The sequence below is a fragment of the Sarcophilus harrisii genome, chromosome 6 (genome assembly GCF_902635505.1).
Source record: "Sarcophilus harrisii chromosome 6, mSarHar1.11, whole genome shotgun sequence".
NCBI lineage: Eukaryota > Metazoa > Chordata > Mammalia > Dasyuromorphia > Dasyuridae > Sarcophilus > Sarcophilus harrisii.
In genome coordinates this window covers 119,015,500-119,041,675 of record NC_045431.1, presented here as the reverse complement: position 1 = coordinate 119,041,675, position 26,176 = coordinate 119,015,500, and the positions used below count along the sequence as shown (strand labels likewise).

Sequence of the window (26,176 nt, the reverse complement as noted above, 5' to 3'; positions counted from 1 at the left end):
CACACTCCATTTCACTTTGTAGGGGTTCACAGGATTAAGTCACTTGAAAGACAGTTGGTTCTAGGTCAGGCTACTTCTCATTCTCTCTTGGCCAGAGATCTGAACCAAAAATTTTTTTTTTAACAAAACAAACAAACAAACAAAAACCCTACAGTGTGAAGAAGCCTTGTTTGGATATCAGGTGTCTTAAATTCAGTCTTGTCTTAGGAGGTTATTGAAGTTTTTGGTTTCAAGTATTACCCATCTGTCATCCTGTGGATGTTTAGTATAAATCCAGGTTACTTTAGAACATTTGCACAAAGTGGCACTGGAATGCCTTCTTCAAAGTTGAAGAATATTCCTAGCCTATTTACATTTTTGGAGATGACAAAGAAACTGACGTCCTTTTTGGTATTGTTGGGGGAATGCATTCTTTAAGTTTTATTTTAACCATATTCAGAATGGAGAAAAGGCATGGCAATTTGCATCATCTTTCTTCCGGTAGGAAAGAATAAATGGCCAGTTTGCATTCTTGGTTTCCTTCCATTGGGGTGTCATATGTACTGGAAGGCTTGTTTACAGAACAGATGATACTGGTGACCTAAAGCAATCAATCTCTCTCTTGGGAGAAGAACACCCAATTTTCCTTATTCACAATAGAGATGTTAGATTAAAGTATCACATCTAGACACCTCAATAAGATCTTTATAGATGAAATCAAATTGGTTCACTTAGTAGAAATAGAAACCAGCATAGCACAGTGCAAAGAGCATTCAATGTGGAATAAGAATAATAGCTGGCATCTGTATGACTAAGTGGTACAGTAGATAGAGAGTCAGGACTGGGGCCAGAAAGTTCTGAGTTCAAATCTCACTTTGACACTTAATAGCTGTGTGATTCTTGGCAAATCACTTAGCCTCTATTTACCTCAATTTCTTCATCTGCAAAATAGCAATAATAACCATTATGAATCATTATGAGGATAAATTGAAATAATATTAGTAAAATGCTATGCAAATCTAACAATGCTATATAAATATTAGTATGATTATTATATAGCACTTAAAGATTTACAAGGTACTTTATGGGATTTGAACTTAAGTTTTCCTGACTCCAGGTCTAGCATTCCATCCTTTATACCCATCCAGCTACCTAGGGTTGATTCTTAGCTTTGGCACTTTTCTATTTTGTCCCAGTGTGATCTATCTTTTCTCACCTATGAAGTGATTATAGTAATAATTATCCTACTTCTATACTATGACATATTCAACATATATAGGACTGCTTGCCATCTAGGGGAGGGTGGGAGGGAAAAAACGGAACAGAAGTGAGTGCAAGGGATAATGTTGTAAAAAAATTGCCCTGGCATGGGTTCTGTCAATAAAAAAGAAAAAAAGAAAGAAAAAAATAATTATCCTACTTCTCTCTGAATACAATAATCATTTTAGGGAATGATTATGTTTTGTACATTTTATATCATTTTGGAATTGTGAGTTATTTGTTTCTTTTGTGCCATATCTCAAGGTTCTTCCACAAAATCCAAACTATTATTAGCTATAAATATTTATACTAAGTTTTCCAATTTCCACTACTTAAATTTTTATCACCTTTGACTTTAGCTACCTAAACCCTATGAATAACTGAAACCTTGAGATCTGTAATGATAATTCACCTATATATGAAGCAACCATATCTTGCATGTCTGATTTGTAGGGCATCAGAATGGCTCTTTACTTATCTCTCTACTGGTGCTTAAAATGCCACTCGTGTTCATTAATTTTATCCTAGCTTTCCCTTTTAAAATAGCAATATCCTCTTCATATACTTAGATGGGTCTACGGTCCAGTCAGTGTGGCTAATTCTTCACTGATTTTGTATATAATCTTTGTCCATTAATATTTCCATTAATAACCTGTAAATGATCCTTCCATACATTAGAAAGATTAATCTCTCTTCTAATACTTCATAGTTGTCAATGCAACATATCTCCTATCTACATTATTGATCATCTTCCTAATTCCCTTCCTCCAGTGTTCCTAAATGATTGAGATAATTTAGAACAGTGATTTCAAAATGACATAGAAATAGGAACCCATAAGAAAGATCCTGAAGGCTGGAAATTAAATTTATTTTCAGAAGTAATATTATCTGTTCTCTTCTCTAACATCTCTAGCAAGTGGTCATAGAGCCTCTGCCTCCTCCCATAATTATCTCCGTGTTTTAAATAGTGGTAGGGTATTTGTAGGACCAGGCAAGCAAGATGAACTTGGAGTTCATAAGAGTTGAGATCAAAAATAGCCTATATGATTCTGGACAAGTCAGTTAATTTCCAGTATCTTCCTTAAGGTAATTCCATATTGGGTCCCAAAGAGTTGGACATAATTGAACAAATAAACAACTACAAAATTTATAGGACTATATTAGGCAACCTCTAATTAAGAGAGTAGGGCCATTTTCCAACTACATTCCAGTTTGCATTCCTGGTAGTCTTCAATTCTGAATCCAGTTCATCCTCTCCCTGAAGTTTTTGTTTAAGATATATATGTGTATATATGAATACACACACATATATACATACATAGAGAGAAATATATAGGTATTTATATCTATATAGAGATATAGATATCTTCACATAGATTCAGTTATTGCCTATCCAGCCATAATCTATATAATATGAATTTTTCATCCCCCTTTTTTTCTCCCTATATTTTGCATATGCTTAATCAAAGTGTCATTGGAATTCCTAGATAAAGAGAAAAAAAGATGCATAAGCACTTGGAAGTGCAAGTCTGGAGTTAAGAAGAGAAGCTAGAATTGGAAATAGATATTTGACGGTTGCTTTTGTAGGAATAATAGCTGAAGTCATGGGAATGTATGAATTTGTCAGTAAAGATTAAGAGTGGTGAAGAAGGCCATGAACAGAACCCTTTAGAGAGCATCTTTTAGACTCGTGGAATGGTTGGACCTAGAGCTAGATGGAATGTTAGAAATCATCTGATTTTACATGAGGAAACAGTTAATAATTAACTCACAAAAATAGTAAATAACAAAGCTAGAATTTAAACTGAGGTGGCCTAACCACAAATTCCATGTGTTTTCCGTTCCATTATGGGGCATCATAGAGCAAGTCTCCTTCCCTTTCTTGAACTTCAATTTTCTCATTATTGAATGAGGAATCACAATTGTGATCATAATATTATAGAATGACAACTCATAAGATTTTCTGAGGAAAAAACAACAACTGCAAAGTTGTTACACTATACTGTTACTATTATACATATTACTATCCTATTATGTGTTACATTATATGTTATTATAAAGCACTGTATTATAATAGCTGGGGTGTTATAATATCTGATGTACTGTTGAAAAAAGGCAACTAAGGGGCACAGAACACCCAGACCTAGAACCTGGAAGATTCATTTTCCTAAATTCAAATCTGGCCTTAAACACTTTCTAACTTTGTGACCTTGGGCAAGTCACTTAACCCCATTTGTCTCAGTTTCTCATTTGTAAAAATAGCTGAAGAACAAAATAGCAAATGACTTCAATATCTTTGCCAATAAAACCCCAAATTAGGGTCATGAAAGCTAAGAAATAACTGAACAACAACTGTTGAATAAAAAGGCAAAATGTCCATTTGAACTAAGTAGAAGTGGCAGCTACCACAATCTTATCTTTTGCAATTTGTTCCACATAAGTTTCCCATGCATTTTGAAGGTGTCTGTTTTCCCTGTCCTTTGTTTTAGATTATAAAAATGAGGAAAAATTATCTATCAATTAAAGAGACTTTTAAGTAATTACTATATAGGGATTGGCAATATTTAGTTACAGAAGAGAGGACTTAATAGTAAATTCAAAACATCCTTTATGCTCAAGGACCTCCTATTCTGATGCAGAAGACAAGATAGTGATAGATATGTAATAGATTGGAGGATCTCAAAGGAGAGGGTTCTTCCAGTCAACTGATACAGGACAGGCCTTCATCTCTTGCCTTTCTTGAGATTCTATAGCACTAACCAAAACCAAGCTAGAAGACAGGTGATTGCTGTCATTGGCTTATTCAATGTCTGCCTCTTTGAAGGCAGACATTGTAGTAGTAGTCTGAGGAATGAGCAAACAACAGGGAAAAATCTCTGATTATAGAAAGTAATTATGATGACAAGGAAGATCAAAACAGACATTTCGAAGAAGGCAATAAAGCCAAAATTCCTGCATCCATAGACTTAGAGAAAAATATGAATTGGTTAAGACCACGAAAAAGGTCAAAAATAATTTTTAAAATCAAGTAAGATAGGTTTAGGAAAAATTGAGAAGAGAACTGAGATTGATACCAAAAAATTATGAAAAAAATTATGAAATTGGTAAAGGAGTCACATAAAAATTATTGAAAAAAAAATAATACCTTAAAAAACAGAATAGACCCAAAAATCCCATGAAGAGAAAAATGCTTGACAAGCAGAATTGGCCAAATGGAAGAAGATATACAAAATTCACTGAAGAGAAGAATTCCTTGAAGTATAGAATTGGCCAAATTGAAAAAGAGATACAAAAGCTCACTGAAGAAAATAATTCCTTAAAAGTTGGAATTGGGCGCGTGGAAGCTAATGACTTTATGAAACATCAAGAAACAAACAAAATCAAAAGAATGAAAAAAAGGAAAAAAATGTGAAATATCTCACTGGATAAACAACTGACTTGGAAAATAGATCCAGAAGAGATAATTTAATAATTACTAGACTACCTGAAAGTTTTGATTGCAAAAAAAGTCTAGACTTCATCTTTCAAGAAATTATCAAGGAAAACTGTCCTGATATTCTAGAACCAGAAGATAAAGGGGAAATTGAAAGAATCCACTGATCATCTCCTGAAAGAGAGCCCAAAAATGGAAAAACTCCAAGGAATAGTCAAATTGCAGAATGATTAAGTTAAGGATAGACTACTGCAAGCACCTAGAAAGAAACAATTCACATATCATGGAGTCACAGTCTAGATAACACAAGATTTAGCTGCTTCTACATTAAAGGATTGGAGGGCTTGGAATATAATATTCTGGAAAGCAAAAGAGCTATGATTACATCATTGAATAAGCTATTCAGCAAAACTGAATGCAATCTTTCAGAGAGGAAATGGATATTCAGTGAAATAGAAGAGTTTCACACATTCCTGATACCAGAGCTAAATAGAAAATTTTTACTTTCAAATACAAGATGCAAAAGAAGCATAAAAAGGTAAACAGGAAAGAGAAATCATAAGGACTTCAATAAAGTTAAATTGTTTATATTCCTACATGGAAGAAAAAGATATTTATAACTCTTAAAAATTTGCTCATTATTAGGGTAGTTCAAAGGAGTTATACATGGAAAGCAGAGGTGTGAGTTTGAATACAATGCTATGATTATCTAAAAAAAAATTTTATTGATGAATGAGAAAGAATAATGCATTGGGATAAAAAGGAAGGGAGAGGTATAATAGGATAAATTAAATGACATTAAAGAGACTTCAAAGATATATTACAGTAGAAGGAAGAATTAGGGAAAGTAGGAAGAAGAGAACATGGATCTTACTCTCATCAGAATTGCGTCAGAGAGGGAATAATATACATACTCAGTAAGGCTTAGAAATCTATCTTGCCATAGAAGAAAGTAGAAAAGAAAGGGAATAAGAGAAGTGGGGGTGGGGCTAGCCTGTTACAGGGAAGGGCCATGTGAGGAGAGATAAAAGTCAGAATCAAAACAAAGCTTTTGAGAGCTTATGGGGAGAATGGATAAGGTAAAACATATAGAAAACTGAGTCAAATTTATAGAAATAAGAGTCATTCCTCAATTGGCATATGGCATATGGTCAAAGGATAACAAAATTTTTCAGACAAAGTAATCAAAATTCATATAGGTATTGGAAAAAGTTGCTCTAAATTACTTTTGATGAGAGAAAGGCAAATATAAACAACTCTCAACTACTACTTCACAGCTGTCAGATTAGCTAATATGACAGAAAGGGAAAAAGACAAAACATTGGAAGGGATATAGGAAAAATAAAAACACTAATATACTATTGATGAAGTTGTATACTGATTCATCCATTCCAGAAAGCAATTTGTGACTATGTTTAAAGGACTATGAAATCATGTATACCCTTTGACAAAGAAATATCACTACTGAGTCTGTATCCCAAAGAGAGTAAAAAAGAGGAAAAGGAAAAGGATCTATAAATACAAAACTATAGCAGGCTTATTTATAGTGGGCAAAGAATTGAAAATTGAAGGGATGTTCATCAATTGGGGAATGGTTGAATAAGTTGTATGTGATTGTAGATGGAATACTATTGGTCTTTTAAAAATTCTAAGCACCATGCCCTCAGAAAAACCTGGAAAGACTTACTTGAGCTGATGCAAAGGGAAATGAGCAGAACCAGGAGAACATTGTACACAGTAATAGCAATATTTTGTTATGGTCTACTATGAATAGTAGTAATTCTCAGCAATACAATGATCCAAGACAGTTCTGTAAGACATGATGAAAAGTTCTTTTCATTTCCAAAGAAAGAACTGGTCGAGCAATTTGACACAGGTCATACATGTATAGTCATGCAAAACACATTTCCATGTAAGTCATTCTGTGAAATAAAATAAATAAAATACAATAAAAATAAGATACAAACAAAAATATGCCTTTTTTTAATTTTTCTTGGGGATTTTGTCAAATGCTTGCTTTCTCACTTGGAAAAGGGGAAGGAAGGAGAGAATTTGGGGCTCAGAATTTGAAAAAAAAGTTAAAATTGTTTTTACATATATTTGAGGAAAAGTAAAATATTGAGATTTTTCAAAAAGAAAGCATATTGATTAGTTGGTGAGCATCTGAAAGAAGGTGACCAGGTTGTGGAGGGGACTTGAAATTATGTAATCTTTTTTGATACTTCCTCATTCATAGCAATAGTTTTTCATAGGAGTGATATGGAATGACTGAATCAATACATAACCAAACTTAAGCATTTATATGAAAATGTTTGAGATGATTTGGATTCTAAACACTATGAATCTAACTTTTTTAGGCATTAGTAGTTCCATAATGATAAGGGTTAACATACAGAGGACTCTTGGAGGTTGGCGACTGTTCATACTTAAACCTGGGTTTTATCAACTTTGTTGCTAGCTGTATGTATTTCTGGGCTTTCTCCCAGGAACATAACTTTGGTCCATAAGCTCTATGTATGGTGCTTTTCAGTGTTACCTATTAAGTGAGAAATAAGAGTGTCAGAGTCAGCTGTCACATATGCTTGCCAGCTCTGAGAGATGATATACAAAGTAGAAAGGAAAATTTCTTGTGCACAGGGAACTGAATTAGAAGAACTATTTTAAAGGCAGACCACTTTATTTTCTAAGATAAGGTCAGGCAAAGTATTGTCTGGGATAGAACCAGTGACTAAAAGCTACCTCTAACAATATAATTCAAGTTATCTGAACATAATTTAAAAAATAGAATAAAATGATATTTATGAATACTTCTAGTTTTTCAGGCTAAGAAATAGACTACTTAAATTTAGGACTTTGCATATCACTTAAAAGTTAAAATAAAACAGAGCTAATCTTTCAGAAAGGATAGCTAGGCAGTACAGTAGATAGAGTTAGATAGAGTAGATCTGAAGTTAGGAAGACTCATTCATGTGAGTATGCATCAGCTTTTGACATATACTAGCTGTGTGATGCAGGGCAAGTCACTTATTAACCCTCTTTGCCTCAGTTTCCTCATCTATAAAATGAGTTAGAGAAGGAAATAACAAACTGTATCTAAATCTTTGCTGAGAAAATTCCAAATGGGGTCAAAGAGAGTTGGATATAACTGAAATGACACAACAAAAATATATCGGGACAGTTTAAGAGCCCCAAATCTGGAGTCAGAGGATCTGGATTACAATTTTACCTCTAATGCTAATTTTATTATATTCTCTCTGGACCTTATTCAGCCCCTTCATCTGGAGAAGACTGGACTAGATGGATTTTTTTTGTCCCTTCTACCTTTAGTTCTATAGTCTTATAATTCTAACCTAATTTCTAATTTAATTCCTGAGCCACAGTATTCTTAGCTAGAAAATGAGGGAATTGGACTAGATGGCCTGTGTTGTCCCATGTATCTTAAGTTCTATGATCCTATGTATAACTATATAATAAGTACTATATTTTGATCAATATATTAAATATTTCTTACCACATGTGTTGCTTCTGTTTTCTCCTTTAAAGGAATAGATGTTTGGTCCATTTTAAAATAGCTATATAGCACTTTCCTGAGATAAAATTCTACAATGAAAAATAGTTTCATCTGATGTTCACATGGACTGAGACTAAACTTGACCTTACATATTTATATATAATTATGACTTCAGATAATATTAATTTTCATTAAGAAAATGACATAATTGGAGTCTGGAACACAAATGGGCCAATGAATGTTGCTCCAGGTGGGTGCCACCTGAGTGGGTACTTAAGAGGAAAGTATACTGGTATCATATATTCTATAATGCCATTAGCTCATAGGCCTGGTTATGGGATACCATATTGGCAACCAAACATGAGCAGCCAAATGTCTGATTCCAGAGCTGCACATTTTTTCACAAGGCAGCTTATCACCCTTAGCCAATTTTGGCCTTAAACTGCTCAAGCCCTATTAAAAACCTTTATAAATAAGCTTAACAAGAACTCACTGAAAATTGGCAAGAACTCAATCTAATTAGGGAAATCAGAGCCCCAGAACCATTTGCATAAACACTCTTGGACACTCCCAATGTACTTTGCAGTTATGACAAGACTGGGAGTCAAGGGGGGAGGGAGGGGGAGGCATTTTCAGCTTTTCTTCATGGAACTGCCTAGTTCTAAGCTAAGGAAATACTTGAAACGCCATCTCCTCTAGCAGCATGAAAACACTTGAGGAATTTGAAGCTTTCCAGAATAATTTGTGGTTGTTATGCAAACCTAGCCTTACAATCAAAGACACTTTATCAGTGCCTAACAAAAGAGATTGAACTTACTTGGGTTTCAAATTGTCTGGAGAGATTTCTCAGTGGTGGATTTGTTGATGGTTTTAGTATAAATAGAATTCATGAATTTTTATCAGTCACCTAAGAATAGTCTTTTCCTTTCAAGTTAGACCCTTCTTAAGGTTCCACACAAAACAATGCTTTTTTGTGGGTGGGAAAGTATTTTTATACTTGACTAGCAACTTGGTCATTTCACATTCTGACATCTTAGACAACCTGAAATTGAGAAACCCATACAAACTCTTTTTCTAAGGCAAAGAGTACATTAACTTAAAGAAGAAAAGATAAGAAAGATTCGGTAGCATCTTAGAATAGTATTTTCCTTTGTAATGTCAGATCTTTTGAAAATATTTCTACTAGTATTCAAACAAGAAAAAGTGAGGAGTAACTGTAAAAACAAATGTTGAAACCAGGAATCTGGAGGTATGGCTTCTAATCCCAGCATTATAAATTATTAACTGTAGAAGCTTGGGCAACTCACACATCCTGCATTTCCTCATCTTAGAGAATCTTAGAGATTCTTAGGAATCTTAGAGAACATCTAGTCTAAACCTGTAATTCAAAATTACAGGTTTAGACTAAGTGTTCTTTAAGATTCCTTTACATTATAGCAGCCTATAAGTTTCTCTCCCTCTCTTTCTCTCTCTCTTTTTAAATCAGTTATTAGAACTTGAAGCCATGTTTTAGTTTTTAAAGTAATAGAGTAGAATTGAAGGTGTGTTCTTAAAAGCCCTTCATTGCTAAATTGCTAGTCCTGTGAATTTTGTTTATCTGATCTTTAATTTTAGAAGTTGGCTCTGATTTAGTAACAATCCCCTTGAGATTTTTCTTTTCCATTTTCTTTGTCCCTTTAAGGTCAGAATACTGCAAGTTATGCTACAGGGTTAAAATTAAAATATTTGTAGCAGCTTCCATGTGACCACATGAAATGCTACTGTCTACTCTATTGGCTTATTTTTTGGCACCCTTTCCAAATATAAATATCATTAAAACAACTTAACATAGAACTGTTTTTCAATGCTCAGTATTGATCTCTATATACTGAAAAGCATTTTTTAAATGAGGTTAACTGTCGTGGGGATTACCTTAAATCAGTGTGAAAAGTTACAATATGAGATCTTTGAGGCCAGGAACTCTTTCATTTTTGTTTGTGTTCCGAGGGTCTTGTACATATTAAGGACTCAATAAATGTTCATCAAGTTGAGTTTATGTAACTTTATTGTAAATTCCTCAAAGAATAATCCTATAGTAACTTTTGTATTATACCCTTATGGAAGATGAGATGCACTGAGATATCTTCATTCACATTGGAGCATGTTATTCCCAAGATAGATGATTAAAACTATGTGATCTTACAGAATTGAAAAATGTAAATTAGTTTGATGCCAAATTTTTGTGCTATATAATGAGTTGATTGTGTTGTCTTCAATGGATCAGAAAGAATGTCACTGTGACAATTCTTATTCTTTCATTTTCTTGATTGATCATCATTTATTGAATACTAAGTCAGGATTGATAGAAAAGAGAACATGAAAAAGATCTGAATCTTTTTTTCTGGGATGTCTTCATCATATTACATAGTTATGGTGGAACTGTGTGTTCACCTACAAAGGTGCCGCTTTCATAAACAGAAGTCTTATCTCCTCTGCACCATCTTATCTTATGGATGTTTTCCTTAAATTTCCATTCATAAAACCTCCATAGAACATCCTTCATGGCTTCTTTTAATATTGTGGGAATATTCAGGTAACTCTGGAGACTGTCCATTTGTTGTCTCGTTTTTGCTTCATGACTGGGCTAACCTTTTTCAGTCAAATATGCTACCAGTGTTCCATTTTATTCTAAACCTTAAAGTACCTTATATTAGGTTGTAACATTATCAGTCCATGATGTTTAATCTTAAAGTTTAACTTGGCACAAGCAAGACAAGATTAATGTCCATTTTGATTTTATTGTCATTATCTTTACCATTCAGTGTAGGCTCCTCTTAGAAAGTGAACTTAATGTTAAAAAAAGAATGAAAGGTGGTCTGGGTATAAAAAATAGAGTGAAAAGTATAATAGTAATGGAGAAAGAAAGCTAGGTAGGACTTAGGAGCAGGGTGGGGGAGAAATACTGTGGGAATCCAAGCAAAAGTATTCTTGACAGCATTCCAACCTACAATTGTAACTGTTGTCAAAAAGGGGGAAAAAAGCTTGCCGATCAATACTTTTTTTTTTTTTTTTGACAAATAGTTTCAATTGATTAGGCTTGTTTCCTTCCATTTTAATTCTACTTTCCTATAATATCCAAGTAAAGTTAGAACTGTGACATACATGGAATAGAATGTTCATCCAGGAAGGACATAAATTGATTGGCTAGCAACAAATTCCACAAAAATATAGGCCTACTGGCAAGATTCAAATGGCTTCTTTTATTGTTTTACCTCTTGCTTGGTTTTACTTCTAATTAAGAGCACATATTTCTTCTTTGATCTCACCTAAAAACATCATATGTGCAAGTGCTGTGCTTAGAATTTATTCTAGCACACTCTTCCATTTTATCAGGTTGAACTCCTACTAGATGGTCTTTCTCTATTATAATGTGTATGCTGAACAACATCAAATCACTGGTACTTATCCCAGTGGCATTTATAAGCATCAGATGCTGAAACCATCTATGGAGAAGTCATTGTCTCTCTGGAAGTCATTTCTTTTCTACACTTCTATCTGGGCCTGGAAAAAAAGAAAAATAGAGATAAATCCTCTTCATAGCCGTCCTCATTTCAGAGTAAGCCATGTTGAATAAGTCATCCAGGGAATAATGACTCATCTATGTCAAATAATATTTTTGAGGTATCTAAGTACCTTTTAGAATCTGGAGTTCCCTCAGTTTCAGAGAATAATACACAATTTTTCCTTCCTTTTTTTTTTTTTAAATGATTATAGCTTTTTATTTACATAACATATGTATGTATAATTTTTCCACAGTGACCCCTTGCAAAACCTTCTGTTCCAACTTTTCACTTCCTTCCCCCCATCTCCTCCCCTAGATAGCAGGTAGTCCAATATGTTAAATATATTAAAGTATATGTTAAATACAATATATGCATACATAATTATACAGTTATCTTGTTGCACAAGAAAAATCAGACAATCTTTTCATTCTAAAGAAAATTTTATTCACCTTAAGGAATTATGCAATTAAGCTTAGAAACTGTAGTTTACATATGTTATTAGATTTTGTAAAAGTTAAGCTTTAGTTACTTAGGTATATAGAAATTTTTATACCACTATCGATTTAAGCATTCTAATATAATTTTAAATTTATAAAATAAAATTCATTCACTATGAACATCATGCTTGCTATTTTCAAATCTAAATGAAAATGTTCTTAAACAGTTTGTCATATTATAAATGTGTCCATCTGAAGCCCTGATTATGAAACAGGACTAATTCATTCATTTGTTGGTGTGGAATTAATTCTCTGCTACCCCAACAGAATCTTTGTCACATTTTGTGCCACATCCTTTTGTCTAGTGAACAAATTAATGCATAATTTTGTTTCCTACAGGAAGACTGAAGATCTTAATAGCAAACCCTCCAAGGTCAAAATGAATACAGGTATGCTGTCTCTGTCAGTTTTCAAATCTTATTTAGTGATATTCCTGACCCCAAATCATTATTTTTGCATAATTTACTGTGCTGACACTTGATCTGCAGTAGATATGACATTAAGACTCTAGATTATTAGGTAATATTTAGTCTAGATATACCCAAGAGCTATCTACAATTGAACTCTCTGTTTTGTTACCTATTCCTCTGTTCTCTGAATGCATTATAAAACTCATTGTGATTTTAGAAGAGGATAAAAACAAAACCATCTCAACTATGTGTATGTATCTGTATACTTAGAGATTTGTCCCTTTTAAAATCACTCAAATTTAAAAGCAAGTTATTCCATTGAAGTCTGTTTTACATGTCCTCCATCTTACCATCTCAATACACAGTATGACTATAAAGTAATGGGATAGATTTCTCAACTCTCACATCAAATCAGTCTCATTTCATTATAGTTACACCAGATACAAACATTATGTACATATATTTTTAGATAAAAATTTTCTATGATGCATTCCAGGAGAATGTGGGGAAGCAATTCCATATAGAATGCTGCTATATCTTACTTAGTACTGTTGGCTTACAAACTTCAATAGGACTTTAGAACTATCTATCCACTGCATTCTGTATACAGTGTTTTGTTACCTAAGTGATATTTTGTATTGTTGAGATATTACATTGAATTTCAAATTTCCCTCTTCCTCTCTCTTTTCTTTTTTCTTAAAATGCTCACATTCAGTTTCAGGTAATTGAGGATCCAGATTTTTCTCCGTGGTCATTTGGCAACTTAGTGGGAATAGAAACAGAATATTACAATGTTCCTTGCCAAAGTCCTTAGAGATCATCTAATCTAACCTTATCACTGAGAAAATACGCCTACAGAAATGAAATAGCTTGGTCATGGTAACCACTGTATTGTGTAGAAAGTGAAACAGTAGAGGTCCAAACCTAGGTCTTTTGACTCAAGATCCCATATTCCTTCCAGTCCACCAAAAAAGACTGACTTCTCTCATCCAGTCTCCTCTCCTCACCAACAGTGTTTGAGTTAATACAAGGTTAGAAGATAAAGGTAGACAATGTAAGACATTTTGTCATATGAACTTTTTGTCTTGTGTGTGTGTGTGTGTGTATAATGTTTCATGCTGTTCCAAGAACTGACTTGTGTTCTATGAAAAAGTTATGAGCCATTTAAAGTTCATTCCCAATAATTCCTTCATTAATAGATCTCTAGGAGATCTATTTGGCTAACATTTGGCTTTTGGTAGATGCCTCTGATAAAATACCCTGAGTCCTAAGCAGCCACAAAGAATACTAGTGAAATCAAGCTGTCCTTAAGTACTTACAAATAGATGTAAAAGAGAGGAATGTAGGTGAAAGAATAAAAAATTCGACGAATTTTAGAATAAATGAAAATGTAATCTAGAAATGATCCAAAGGAAAGCAAACAGGAAGGTTCACAATTAGACATAAGAAGTTTGTTTTTTTTTTAAGAATTTAGAGGGGCAAAAAAGTAGCGGAGATGCAAAGGAAGGCCTGAAAAATGCTCATGGTGCAAACTGAGTTCCCTAAAATATATTTCATATTTATCCTGCACTTACTGTGGTCTTCACATTAAAAATCTGAAAGCCAGAAATTAATATTAACATAGGTAGGCATAAACTTTTTATAATGTTTAATGCTATTATCATCTCATAAATGTAGTATATGTTAAAAATATTTCAGTAAGAAAAAAGGAAATGACATTTATTAAGTCTGTACCATGTGCCAGGACCAAGCCTTAAAGGCTCTCATTGATCGATCAGTAAAGGTCCCAGGTCAAGCCCACTTGGTGTTTGTTTTGATCCTGATGTTCTCACAGTGAATGTAAACAGCATTTGTTGCTGTGTTGACTAGAGATTCTAAGGGTCTTCCCCTACCAGATTGATTTTTTTTTTACAGTAAAAAAGGTCATTTTCCCCCCTATTTCTTTCTTACCTAGCCTTAATTACCGGTTTCCTCAACCAAACAAACCTGTTAAAAACCTTAGCTTTAAAAGACAAAGATCCCCCACTGCATCGAGAGCCATCTCCAGTCATCCTGATCTATAACTGACCTCTGGACCCCACCCCTGCCCGATGACTCTCCAATTCACTTGAATTCACGGGATCACCTCCTTGATGTTGTGATCATCTTAGAGAACAAAGGACAAACAACAGCAACTGAGTTCCAGACACTGCACTAAGTGATCTATAAATATTATCCCATTTATTTTTCACAATAAGCCTGAGGGGTACATGCCATTATGATCCTCATTTTCCATCTGAGGAAACTAAGGCAATCAGAGATTAAGTAACTTGTTCAGGGTCACAGAGTCAATAAGTGTTTGCCAGGTTTGAATTCAGATCTTCCTAACTTTGTGCCCACAGTTTTGCCCACTGAGTCACTGAGTTGCCTACTTCAATATTTCAAGAACTCACAGTTTTGTTGATGTGTTCTTCTATTAATAATTCTATGCTTTCATCAACTGTCTTTGTGAATTGTTTTGCTCCACTTTCCTCCCCAAATCATCATTCTGTGGCCAACTAAACATCTGATGATGTACATCTCCAGAATAGGCTAAATGGTATACAATATCTATCTAACTTACATAAACATGTAATTTAGGGCCACGCTCTTGCCTCTGTACAAGTTGCTCCTTAATTAGATTCTCAAGAATTATATACTTATTAGATGATAGAGTTTTATTATGACATATGACCATGTTATGTCCTGAATCTCTCTGTGCATGTAACATAATTCTGAAAAGTGACTCAAATCCTAGGAAGAACCTCATTTTTATTTGCATGTTAATAGATGAAAGAAATTTAATGTTTTGAAGTCTTAGCAATTATAAACATTTGCTTGCATTTTTCAGATTGATGTAACAGAATTATTTAAAAAGTTTCCTACTTTTGAAAACAAATAATGATTTCATCTATTATATAGATAGATACTATATAATTTGTTTCTAAGCATTCTGTGCTAAGGATTGATGATGATGATGATGATGGCGGCAACAACAACAACATTAGTCTTTAGTGTCTTAAAATTAGCCTTTAATATCTAATAGAAGACCCTTAGGGAATGTTTTATATAGCCAAAATATTTATTATTCAAATATTCAACTATCTGGTGGGGTATGATTTAAAAAAACCAAAAAACAAGTCTTCACATGTTTGTCTTCAAACGAGTGCATGAGCTGGTTGAAAGAGTTAGAAAAATCATTTATTTTTCTTTCTGGAATGTCTCAAAAATATAGATGAGTCCTTCAGCTATGATATTTCCATTTTCTCTTCAAAGTATGACCTGCTGTTAGTTAAAGAGATCCTTGCTCATGTAAAGAGAGAAGGACATAAATAATTCATGGTATGTGACTCATCCACAATGAGTTTTCTAAGGCTGGAAAGAGTTGGTATAAATTATGTAGTTCATTAGAGCAAAGACTAGACTAGTTAACTAGTTTGAAGGTGAGGGCCAATAACAGGCTTCTTTGGGGTAAGCAGAGGCAGTAATTTCAATCTCACAAATATTCCTGAAAGATTCTCATGTAGGGAAACCTGGGACAATTTCTGATCCTGGAGCTTCTGGAAGATAGAGAGGATCAGCTGACATATTCATCCTTTAAATAATCATATTTTGTAGCTTCTGAAAGGTTTCTCCCTTTTGTGTTAGGCCTTTGATTATAGAGATGTGGGAAAAAATGCTAAGTCTCTTTTTATGTAAGTTCTCATACTATTTAGAGCTATCTTAGATACAGAGAATTCATATTTTGTGACCCTAAATGTCACCATTCCAGAAACCTCTTTTCTAACTTCTCAGCCTGTGTCTCCTCCAGGTTTAACTGAATTGAGAAAGTAATGCATTACTAAGCAATTCTGCTTTCAGCTCCTTCTGTCCATTCTCTTTTTCCCATTCTCCACTATAACCGATTTTTAAAAAATCTTCATAAATTTCCTATCATATCTCAGAAATCCATATCTGTCAAACTGGCTTGCTTTTCTTTGCTTTTTTTTTTTTTTTTTCATTTTGTGATGACACTAAAACCATTTATTTTTGTCCCCAGTAAAATTACCTTCGTGCTTCTCTTATTAATTCTTAGGAGTACACCAAGCATAAACATGTATTTGTTATGTTTTTATAGTGAAAACCTCTACAACATATTTCTGGGCAATGTGGGGGCGGGGATTGTTTGTGGGATAAAGGTACCTTTACTGGAAACTTTACCTTACCATTTTTGATTCCCTTCTCGTGATTTCCCATTAAATTTATTACTTTTTAATATTCTTATTTTGAATGTGATGCACACGCAGACACATGCAAAATAGAACTTTAAAAGGTTATATATAAAATTGTGGCCCTCTATTACATGCAACTTGCTTTTTAAAAAGGAATTATTTTTATTTGAATAAATTATTTTTTAAAATATGTATACTAAGAATTAATTTTTGGCAACAAGGTTATTCCATTAATATAAAAGCATCTTCTGGCTGGCTTAGAAACTATGTTAATTAAACCATATCGCAGATGACCTTTACTAATGTAGATGCACAGTAATATGGCTTTCAAATTAGTAATTGGCAAAATAAAATTTTTGTACAAAAATGGCATAGACTAACTCAAACTACAAAACATGGTAACTGGAAGTACAGTAGTTTTGGTCACTTTCAACATTGAATTGGGTTATCTCTTTTTGTAGTTTGTCACAAAGAGTTAAATTCTGGGGAACTGGCTCAACTATTTATTGTACATGCCATTAGAAAGATCATTCCAAAGGCCATAACTGAGTGGAATATGGGAATGGAACAGGAATAAGTTCATAAATAGAACATTAACCTTCTGATACTTGAAGTATTTTTTGCTTCTCGAATTATTTAGAGCACACTGGGATAGTTTGTTTTTTTAAAAGCTTAGTTTTTGTATTTCATGATTATAAATTTGGGACTTTTGATATGAATATTATTCATAAAGGAAAATATTCTCATAAAATGGAATATGTTCATCTCAGGACAGTAGTTTATGATTACTCTGATTTCATTCTTAATTGATGGAAGACTCATTCTTTCACTATATAACTTTCAATGATAATTGTGAAAGGGCTCAAGACTTCCACAATATAAGGCTTTCTTTTTGGATCCTGTACGTAGCTTGCATGTAACTTCCATAATAGGTCACACTTTTTAATTCAATAGTTATTTTAACTCAAGATCAGCAGTTGTAAGAGAATAAAACCTGATTTTTAAAAAACTGAATGAACATATTGATATCCCTGCTCATAGACTGACTTTTTGATGGTAAAGTTTTGCAATGTGAAAAGCTCTGCCACATGTGTTTGCTGTCTTTGAAAGCAATGATTGCATATAGCAAAATAATAGGTATAAAATATTTTGATTCTTTTATTGAGGCATTAACAGCTCTAAAATACAGGTTTTGGTTTTGTTTAGAGAAAATCTGCAGATGTATATAGATGGTACTAGTTTTAACCATTTACTGCTTCAATGGATGTCTGGCATATTGCACTTGAAAAATCCCACAGTGTTGCATGTGCTTGCTTCTTTTGCCTTGGGCTCCCGCTATGTTATTTTTTGCTTTCAGATAGCGGTGGGTGTGCTCGCAAACGTGCTGCCATGTCTGTCACATTAACAGCTGTGAAGAGAGTTCAGAGTTCTCCAAACCTATTGACTGCAGGTATAACTATATCACTAACTTGCACAATTTTACACTGGAATGGCTTTGTCTAACTTTTCTCTTTTTCTAGTATTATTCTGTTTGGACAGTGAAGAACTTAGAGCTTCCCAGTGTCCTGCTGAGCTCTACTTTTCCTAATCCTGTGAATGATGTGCTCATCAATTTCTGTTATTCCAAAAATAAAGAGCCAAAGAGGTCTGTCCTCCTGGCAGTAAAATTAATCTGATGACTGATGTCTCATGTGTAACATGTGGAAAAAAAAAAAAACAACAACTAATGCATGATCATTTTACTGCTGCTATATTGAGTCATCATAATGTGTTAATTATTATCTTCATATTTTCATATTATCTCAGAAACTAAAGTTCCATAGTATTTAATTATATAGATAATGGGTTCTATTTTTTCCAGTATTTTCCAGCATTCTAGCAGTAGATTAAGCATCTACTATGTGTCAGACACATAATGCTAAGTTCTTTACAAACATTATTTCATTTGATTTTCACAACAGCTCAGATAGGTAGGTGTATGGTTGAAAATAAAACATTGAGATAGGCAAAGATTAAGTGACTTGCTGAAGATCACACTGCTAATAAGTATTTGAGACGAGATTTGAACTTTGGTCTTTCTGACTCCAGATTGAGCATTGTATTTTTTCCTAAAATAGTTTTTGCAGTTTCACTGTCACCTAATCCATTGTGTGTGTGTGTGTGTGTGTGTGTGTGTGTGTGTGTGTATGTGTGTGTGTGTGTGGTGAGGGGAAGGGGAGAACTGCTAAAAACTGAGGAAGTCTATAGATCATATTGTACTTGTCACAATGCTTTACATTCGGAAGTCACTCAATAAATGTGTAGGTTGGTTGAATGATTGCTCTGACTCCCAAAACAGAGTTTCCAAAAATGTCTTTACTTTTCACCAACTTAAAGCAAAAAGTTCTTCCCAGAATCTTTGGCTTAGAATAAAGGGCAGAGCCATGATGACCTTGCTTTTTCTAGGGAGATGGCCATAGCTGTCCTGGAAATGAATTTATTATCATATGTAAGATTGGTTCCCTCTTAGGAGACCCAAGTATTAAAGTTGCAAGAGTGAATAGCAAAGGAATAGCAAAAATAATAAAGAACTATAATATTTAAGGACTATTAATTTCCAAGTAAAATGATTTACAGTGAGTTTGTTTTTTCCCAAAATTTACTTATGTTAATAACTTGAAGTTAGGGAAAAACAAAAGAAGTCTAATGATATTTGTTCTTGAGCACTTGATGATTACTCATAGTTGGGGTCTCATTTGTTGTATGAATTAGTCATTATGAAAAAGCTATTATCACTGTGTGCCTCACCAAAAAGTACTAGGTATGGGGTATCATAAAGAAATGAATTGTTTTAGTTGTATTGCCAAAAAAAAAAAAAAATTGAGTTTTAGATTTTTGAATTATTTGTTCAATATCAATGAAGATTTCTTAAGAAATTTCTTTGGATCAATATTTTAATGCTTAAGGATGGAAAGTGAAAGCTACCCATAAGCCATCAGATAAGTTACTCCCTGGAATAGTTCAGCTTTGTTTAAAAAGCATCTGGTTGAAAGTGAATGAAGTCCATTTGAGAAATTCATCTTAATTCACATTGAACTTTCTGCCATGAGCTAGAACTATAATGATGCCTAAAGTAACAGAATTGCTTGCCACATTCAAATATAGAATTTTTTTTTTTTTAACACTATGTGAAACCCAGGCAGAGTCAGGCCTCCTTGCATTAAAATCCTGTTTATTCCATGAACTTATGTGCCTTCAGGAAATGTTTAGGAGTTTTTTGGGTTTGTGCTTTTGGTTTTGGGGGTATCTTGGGGTGGGGCTTAGAGGGAGACTGAGAAAGGAATAGAATTATTTTCCTTCCTGCTTAAAATTTTACAGGATTGATTGGATTTAAGCATTTCATATCTTTAGAAATCATTTAACCTGGTAAAACTTACCTTATAAAATCAACGAATCATAGATTCTTTAAGTTGAAAAGCATTCCAGAGACCATCTAGCTTAACTTCTTATCAATACAGAAAACACAGAATATAGGAGTTGAAAATTAATCAGCAAATATTTTAAGGTTCCTACCATGCACCAGATGTATAGTAAACTATGTACTGGAAATACAAATATAAATAAAAAGAATGAAGCAATTCTTGTTTGCAAGGAACTTGCAATTTAATAGGGCTGAGACAAAATACAGAAAATATATACAACATAAATGTACATTTTATGCACATACATAAATATATGCTAAGTTGTTAAATGAAAGGTACTATGAGAGGGAAACAGGGTACTAGCTGTTGAGAAAATTGGGAAAGGATTTTAATAAATAACTAAGTCATTTAATCCAGTCTGCCATTTCACAGATGAGATAACTAAAACCTAAAGGAATGGAAATGACCTAGCAAGGTTAATCAAGGCCAGATTTTTCAGATGCTTTGGCTAAATTCTCTTTCCTTAATACTAGCCATCAATGGTCATCCAACTTCTAATTAAATAATATCTATGGTTTTCTTATTGTCAGATCAACAAACACTTATTTTTTAAAAAATCATTGTTATTTTATTTGTTTTCTTCAATCTTTTCTTTGCTTCCTTGTAGTTTATTCTTTTGTTCTCTGTTGTACACCATTATGTATGTATGAATTGCAGTAGTCATGTATGATTCCTTAGCATGCTAAGGTTTCCTTTTGTATGTACATCTCTGAATCATTTGCTCATTTCTTTAGAAAATCTGGCCTGAAATTGCATTCTAGTTTTTTTTTTTTTTTTTTTAGCTCTAATTATCTTTCAGAGCTTCTTTCTAATACTTTAGAGAAATTTCCAAACAAGTGATTTAAGTTCTCTAAATTGTTGTTTGTTTTGATTAGTTCTAATATAACAGTATTGGTATTTTACTTAATTCCCAGTATCTTCTTATTAAAGTTTTAATTCTTTTTGGAAAAATCCTATACTTTATTTTTGTTATTCAATGATATCTGAGGAGTACTTAGAATTATCTTTTTTTTTCTCCTGGAAATTTTGGGTTCATATTCCATTATAATTATATTACCTTATCAATAAAAAAAAAAAAAAGAAAATTTGGCCTACTAAAAAATATTGCTCTTTCTTTGTCTGACAGTCATCCCTTGCTTTCTAGTACTTCCACATTTTTTTAAAACTTTCTTATAGAACCCTACTTATAGAACATATAGAAAGATATGTGTGTGTGTCTCTGTGTGTGTGACTGTGTGTGTGTGTGTGTGTGTACTTTTGAGGTCTAGGGGGTTGCTAAAATTAGTCTTGGAGTGATTGCATTGCCATGTAAGTCCCTGGTAGGAAATCATTGACTTGGCACAAGATTAGCTTTTAGTTTTAAACTCCTGCCCAAATTATAAAATCCTGACCCTTCTCATCCCAGGGAGAATAAAAATGGAGAAAGACATCAGTTGTCACAATCTAATCAAAAGATCAGAAGATTTAGAGTTTAAAAGGTCCCTAGGTTGTGTTTCACAGACATAGAACAAGCTTGGCTTCCTAAATAAGTGAATGGATCATTTACAGGGAAATTTTTTTAAAAGGATATTTTTTCCTTATTCCTTAATGAGACTGAAACTAAGAACTGAGTTTATGATTTATGATTTCATCAGTGTGATGTAGGGAGCCGGCACTAATCTATGGCCACATAAGGCCACATTCCAAAAGACTGCCCTAACCTTGAATAGGAATCCCCTAATCACATCATACCAAAGGCTTCCTGAATAGGAATCTCCTAATCACATCCTACATGACCAAGCACTGCCCTAACTTTGATTAGGCAGATATCTAGGTATCCCCTAATCACATCATAAAGCTTCCTAGGACCAGAGACACCCGACATCCTTGGGCGGGAAACCAACCCTTTGTCTAGGACCCCCACCCTGTACTGTGTTTGCACAACCCTGCCTCCTTTCCTATTGCTATATATATCTGTACTATTGCACCCATTAAAATGAGGCTTGATCAGATGGATTTGTCTTGCCTCCATTCTGCGCGTCCCCTCTCTCTTGCCCTTATCTCTTTTCTTCCAGGGTCCACACACTCTGCCTCGCAGGCCGAGGCAGTGTGAGGGCACTAACCAAGGTTTCAAGTTCTTTATACCTCATCTTATACCGTTGTCATCAATTTTTTTTCCATAATACCTAACATTAACAGCTGGAGTATACACACACACACACACACACACACACACACACAACATAGCCTCATTTATAAACTAATTTAAGTTAGGCAAAAACACTTTTGCCTAGCAAATGTTTGAGGGTGGATTTGAACTTGGGTCTTCCTGACTCTTAGTTCTGAGGTCCATCTACTTATCAGTCTGCTCAAAATGCTTGAAGCCTTTTTTTTTGTTGTTGTTCTTAATCTTAATCTCTGAGGGTGCCAGTGTACTTTCAAGATATGTGTCTTTTATCCTATATGGTTAGACTATCTTCTTTTTTGTCCATACTGGTCCTTGATTTTATGCCATTCCTCTCTTTTTTTCATTATTCTTCTGTTTGTTGAAAAGTAGGATGAGAAAGGATATAGTCATTAAAGGAGGACTCTAATTCAATGAAAAGAAAATCATACAACCATAGGTGAAGGGACAGTTAGGAAAAGCACAAAATGATATCGAAGGAAAAGCAAAGAAAAATGAAGGTAGCATATAACATAGTAAGTGAAGCCCAGAAAATATCAATAGATATTGAAGAATAGACCTGGAATGTAATAAAACTAAAATAACAACTATTGGATCTGGTGAGCAAATTAACAGATTTGTAAGAGAAAGCAAGAAATGCAAATCCTCATTGGGATCTCCAAAGATGAAAAAAGAACGTATTAAAATAATTACCATTGGTTTAGTACTACCCTTATTTTTCTTAAGCAAATAATATTGGGGAAATGCTTGGCCTGTTTAGTTTTGTGAATCACTGAAAGTCTAATGCTCAACCAATGTCATTGTTCCCCTAGAAATATCTCTGAAGACCTGACTGAGATTCTGTCGTATGGGTTGCTTACATGGTAATATCGCCATAAAGGCTAAGTCTCTTTAGGATAAATTCCAACAAAGGGTGATCCAGATGATTACACTGAATCAGATATTGCAGAAAACAAATCATTATCTGAGTGTGAAATCCTGTTGCTGTTCAGAGTTTTCTTGTAGTATTATATATTGTAATGAGAATTGACTTACATCATTAGGAAAAAATGGGTGATTAGGTAGACCTGAGTTTGAATCTTGACTCTGTTACTTAATACCTGTGTGCAATGGTCCAAATAACTCTACTGAAGAACTCAGTGTCTTCATCTTATAAAATTAGGAAATTGGATTAGATATCAACGTTTTATCCCATATACTATTCTCTACAAGGGCCAAGAATTATTCCATATTTATGAGTATGAGAAATGCAAGGGTTTTGATCCACTACTATACATTAGCATGATTTATTTGGGAGGGGGGGAAGGTTGCTATGTACAGTTGAGGCAAGTTTTCCTCTGCTGCTGAAATCTTATTTAAAGTCCAGTTTTGACCCCTAATTTTTGATCTCCTGTATATTTTAACCAAGTTTAAGATTTCTGATATTTCTGCAAGATCCAAAGTGTTGAAAGTATTCTTATTCTATAAACATTGAAGTGAAAAACTCATTGACATCTAACGCATTACAGTTATAATTTCTGTTTTGTCAAGTCATTTTGTTTCTTTTAGCAACAATACATATACATCATGCTAAATGTAAAATCTTTAAAACACAATGATTAGAATGCTCAGCCTGGAGTCAGAAAGATTCATCTTCCTGAGTTCAAATCGGACCTCAGACACTTAATAGCTAAATGATCCTGGGCAAGTCACTTAACTCTCTTTGCCTCAGTTTTCTCATCTGTAAAATGAGCTGGGGAAAGAAATGGCAAATCCCTCCAGTATCTTTGCCAAGAAAACCCCAAATGTGGTCACATAGAATCAGGCAAGACTGAACAGTAACAAACCCTTTAAGAACAGGGATTATTCATTAAGACAAGTCTTAGTATCCAAACCAGATAACATTCTGCCCAGCAAACAGAAGGAGCTTAATAAATGCACATTGGAATAAATTCTGGTAATATCCATTTAAATTACACCAGTAACTGATCATAATAGATGATTTTATTACCTATCACTTCCAAATCTTTGGGTCAGTTGCATATACATGTACTATATGTTGGCATGCACACAATCACTTTTTTACTCCTTTTAATTATTTGGGTGCTCATTAATTTAGGAAACAGAATTCAGCCATTTCTGTTCTTTTACATATCTCTCAAATGCATTTCCCCCTAGATATCAGGATATCTTTAATATAGGCATGTGTTTGAAAATAATCCCTTGTATCCTCCCATTTCCACATAGAACCATACACTAAAATTCTAATAATTGTCCTATCTAAATACAACGTAGGTCTCTTTAGAGTTTAATTCAACCAAGTTCCAATAAGATTGTTAACATACATTTTGTAGACTCTTTTATATGTGCATTATCAAAGGAAATTGACCAGAAATGAAGATTTTTCTAAAGTCTAGCAAATAAAGAAATCAAATATGAAACTAGCATCTTCTAGGAAGCCTCTTATGAAATCATCTAATGTGCTTTTAGCAGATCCTTTGTGTTATGATGGAAAATTAACTATAGTAAAAAGGGAAAATAAAGTCTGATAAAAAAATTAATACATATTTTCTAAACATAAAAATTAAAATATAGCCCTCTCAAAACCACATTCTGTTGACATTGCTAATGGCAAGAGAAAGGTGGTAATGCATGATCAGATGGCCTGACTTGTTTTTAGCCAAAGATTCCATTGCCTTTCACCCAAATCCTTGTAGAATGTTCACACAATATTTTAAATCCATTTATCTAGTTTGGTCACTAATAGGAGTAAAAACTCATTGATTTCAAGGTTACTGTGAAAATTATTTAATTTATGAGACAATGCATAGTATAATTAACAAACTTTGTTGTACAAGAAGTGGAAATAAATGTACAAAATATGATTATACCTCATAATGTTACATTCTGTGTTTTGATAATTAGAATATTGTTTGTGATAAAACTATCATTTTATTAAATAATTTTACTGAGTTTTTCATTTAATTTATGCTAGTATTAATATAGGCATTCATTTTCTTTTAGGACATGATTCTCAGTCTCCAGATTCAGGTAAAGGAAAAACTATTTTGCATATTGTCATTTTGTAGTTATTTTGAATTTGTTTTTATTTAAAGATAATATTGTTGGTTTAAATCTAACCTTTGATTTCATATATTTTTATAATTCCATTAAATGTGATTGAATTTAGTTGCCAAGAAGAATATTTCATTTCATTAATGAATTCTAAAGAAGGTAAATATGGATATCTCTGCATTAGATATATTGTTGTATTATGTTTTTACTTTCTTAAAGCTTGGAGATCTTATGATGAGCGAACTCGAGAGACACTGAATGGAGATGCTACTTATTCATCTCTTGCAGCAAAAGGCTTTAGGAGTGTTCGTCCAAATTTACAAGACAAAAAATCACCAATTCAGGTAAGATTACTCCCACAAGTTTCTCATGGTTTAAAGTGAAAGACATTTTAAAACTTTCAACTCCACGGCACTCCAAATCAGTTGGCTTTAGTCATTTAGGTGTATTACCTACACCTATGAATGAGTGTTATTTTTGCTTATTCTGACTTCAGTTTTATTCTCTGACTAGAAGGCAGGGTCAGAAATACACTAAATTTTTTTCTGATAATTCATCCCCCAAAAAGTTAATAAGATGCTCATAGCCCTTTAAAGAAAAATGTTTTATAACGGTTTGGTCATGTATACTTATTGT

General features: G+C 33.4%; 1 protein-coding gene across 39 annotated transcripts in view; it reads left to right on the top strand.

The window, feature by feature from the left end:
- The window catches only part of SORBS2 (sorbin and SH3 domain containing 2), a 423,285-nt gene that overhangs the window by 282,872 nt on the left and 114,237 nt on the right, over positions 1-26,176 (top strand). For 30 of the 39 annotated variants that reach the window (XM_031943203.1, XM_031943204.1, XM_031943210.1 and 27 more), the window contains 4 exons: positions 12,562-12,611; positions 18,219-18,311; positions 25,490-25,516; positions 25,760-25,884. In XM_031943203.1, coding sequence (XP_031799063.1) covers positions 12,602-12,611; positions 18,219-18,311; positions 25,490-25,516; positions 25,760-25,884 — 255 coding nt within the window. In that variant the 5' untranslated portion in view covers positions 12,562-12,601. Of the gene's footprint in view, positions 1-12,561; positions 12,612-18,218; positions 18,312-23,298; positions 23,350-25,489; positions 25,517-25,759; positions 25,885-26,176 lie in introns of those variants that run through there. The other 9 variants (XM_031943217.1, XM_031943215.1, XM_031943213.1 and 6 more) reach the window with 5 other exon arrangements.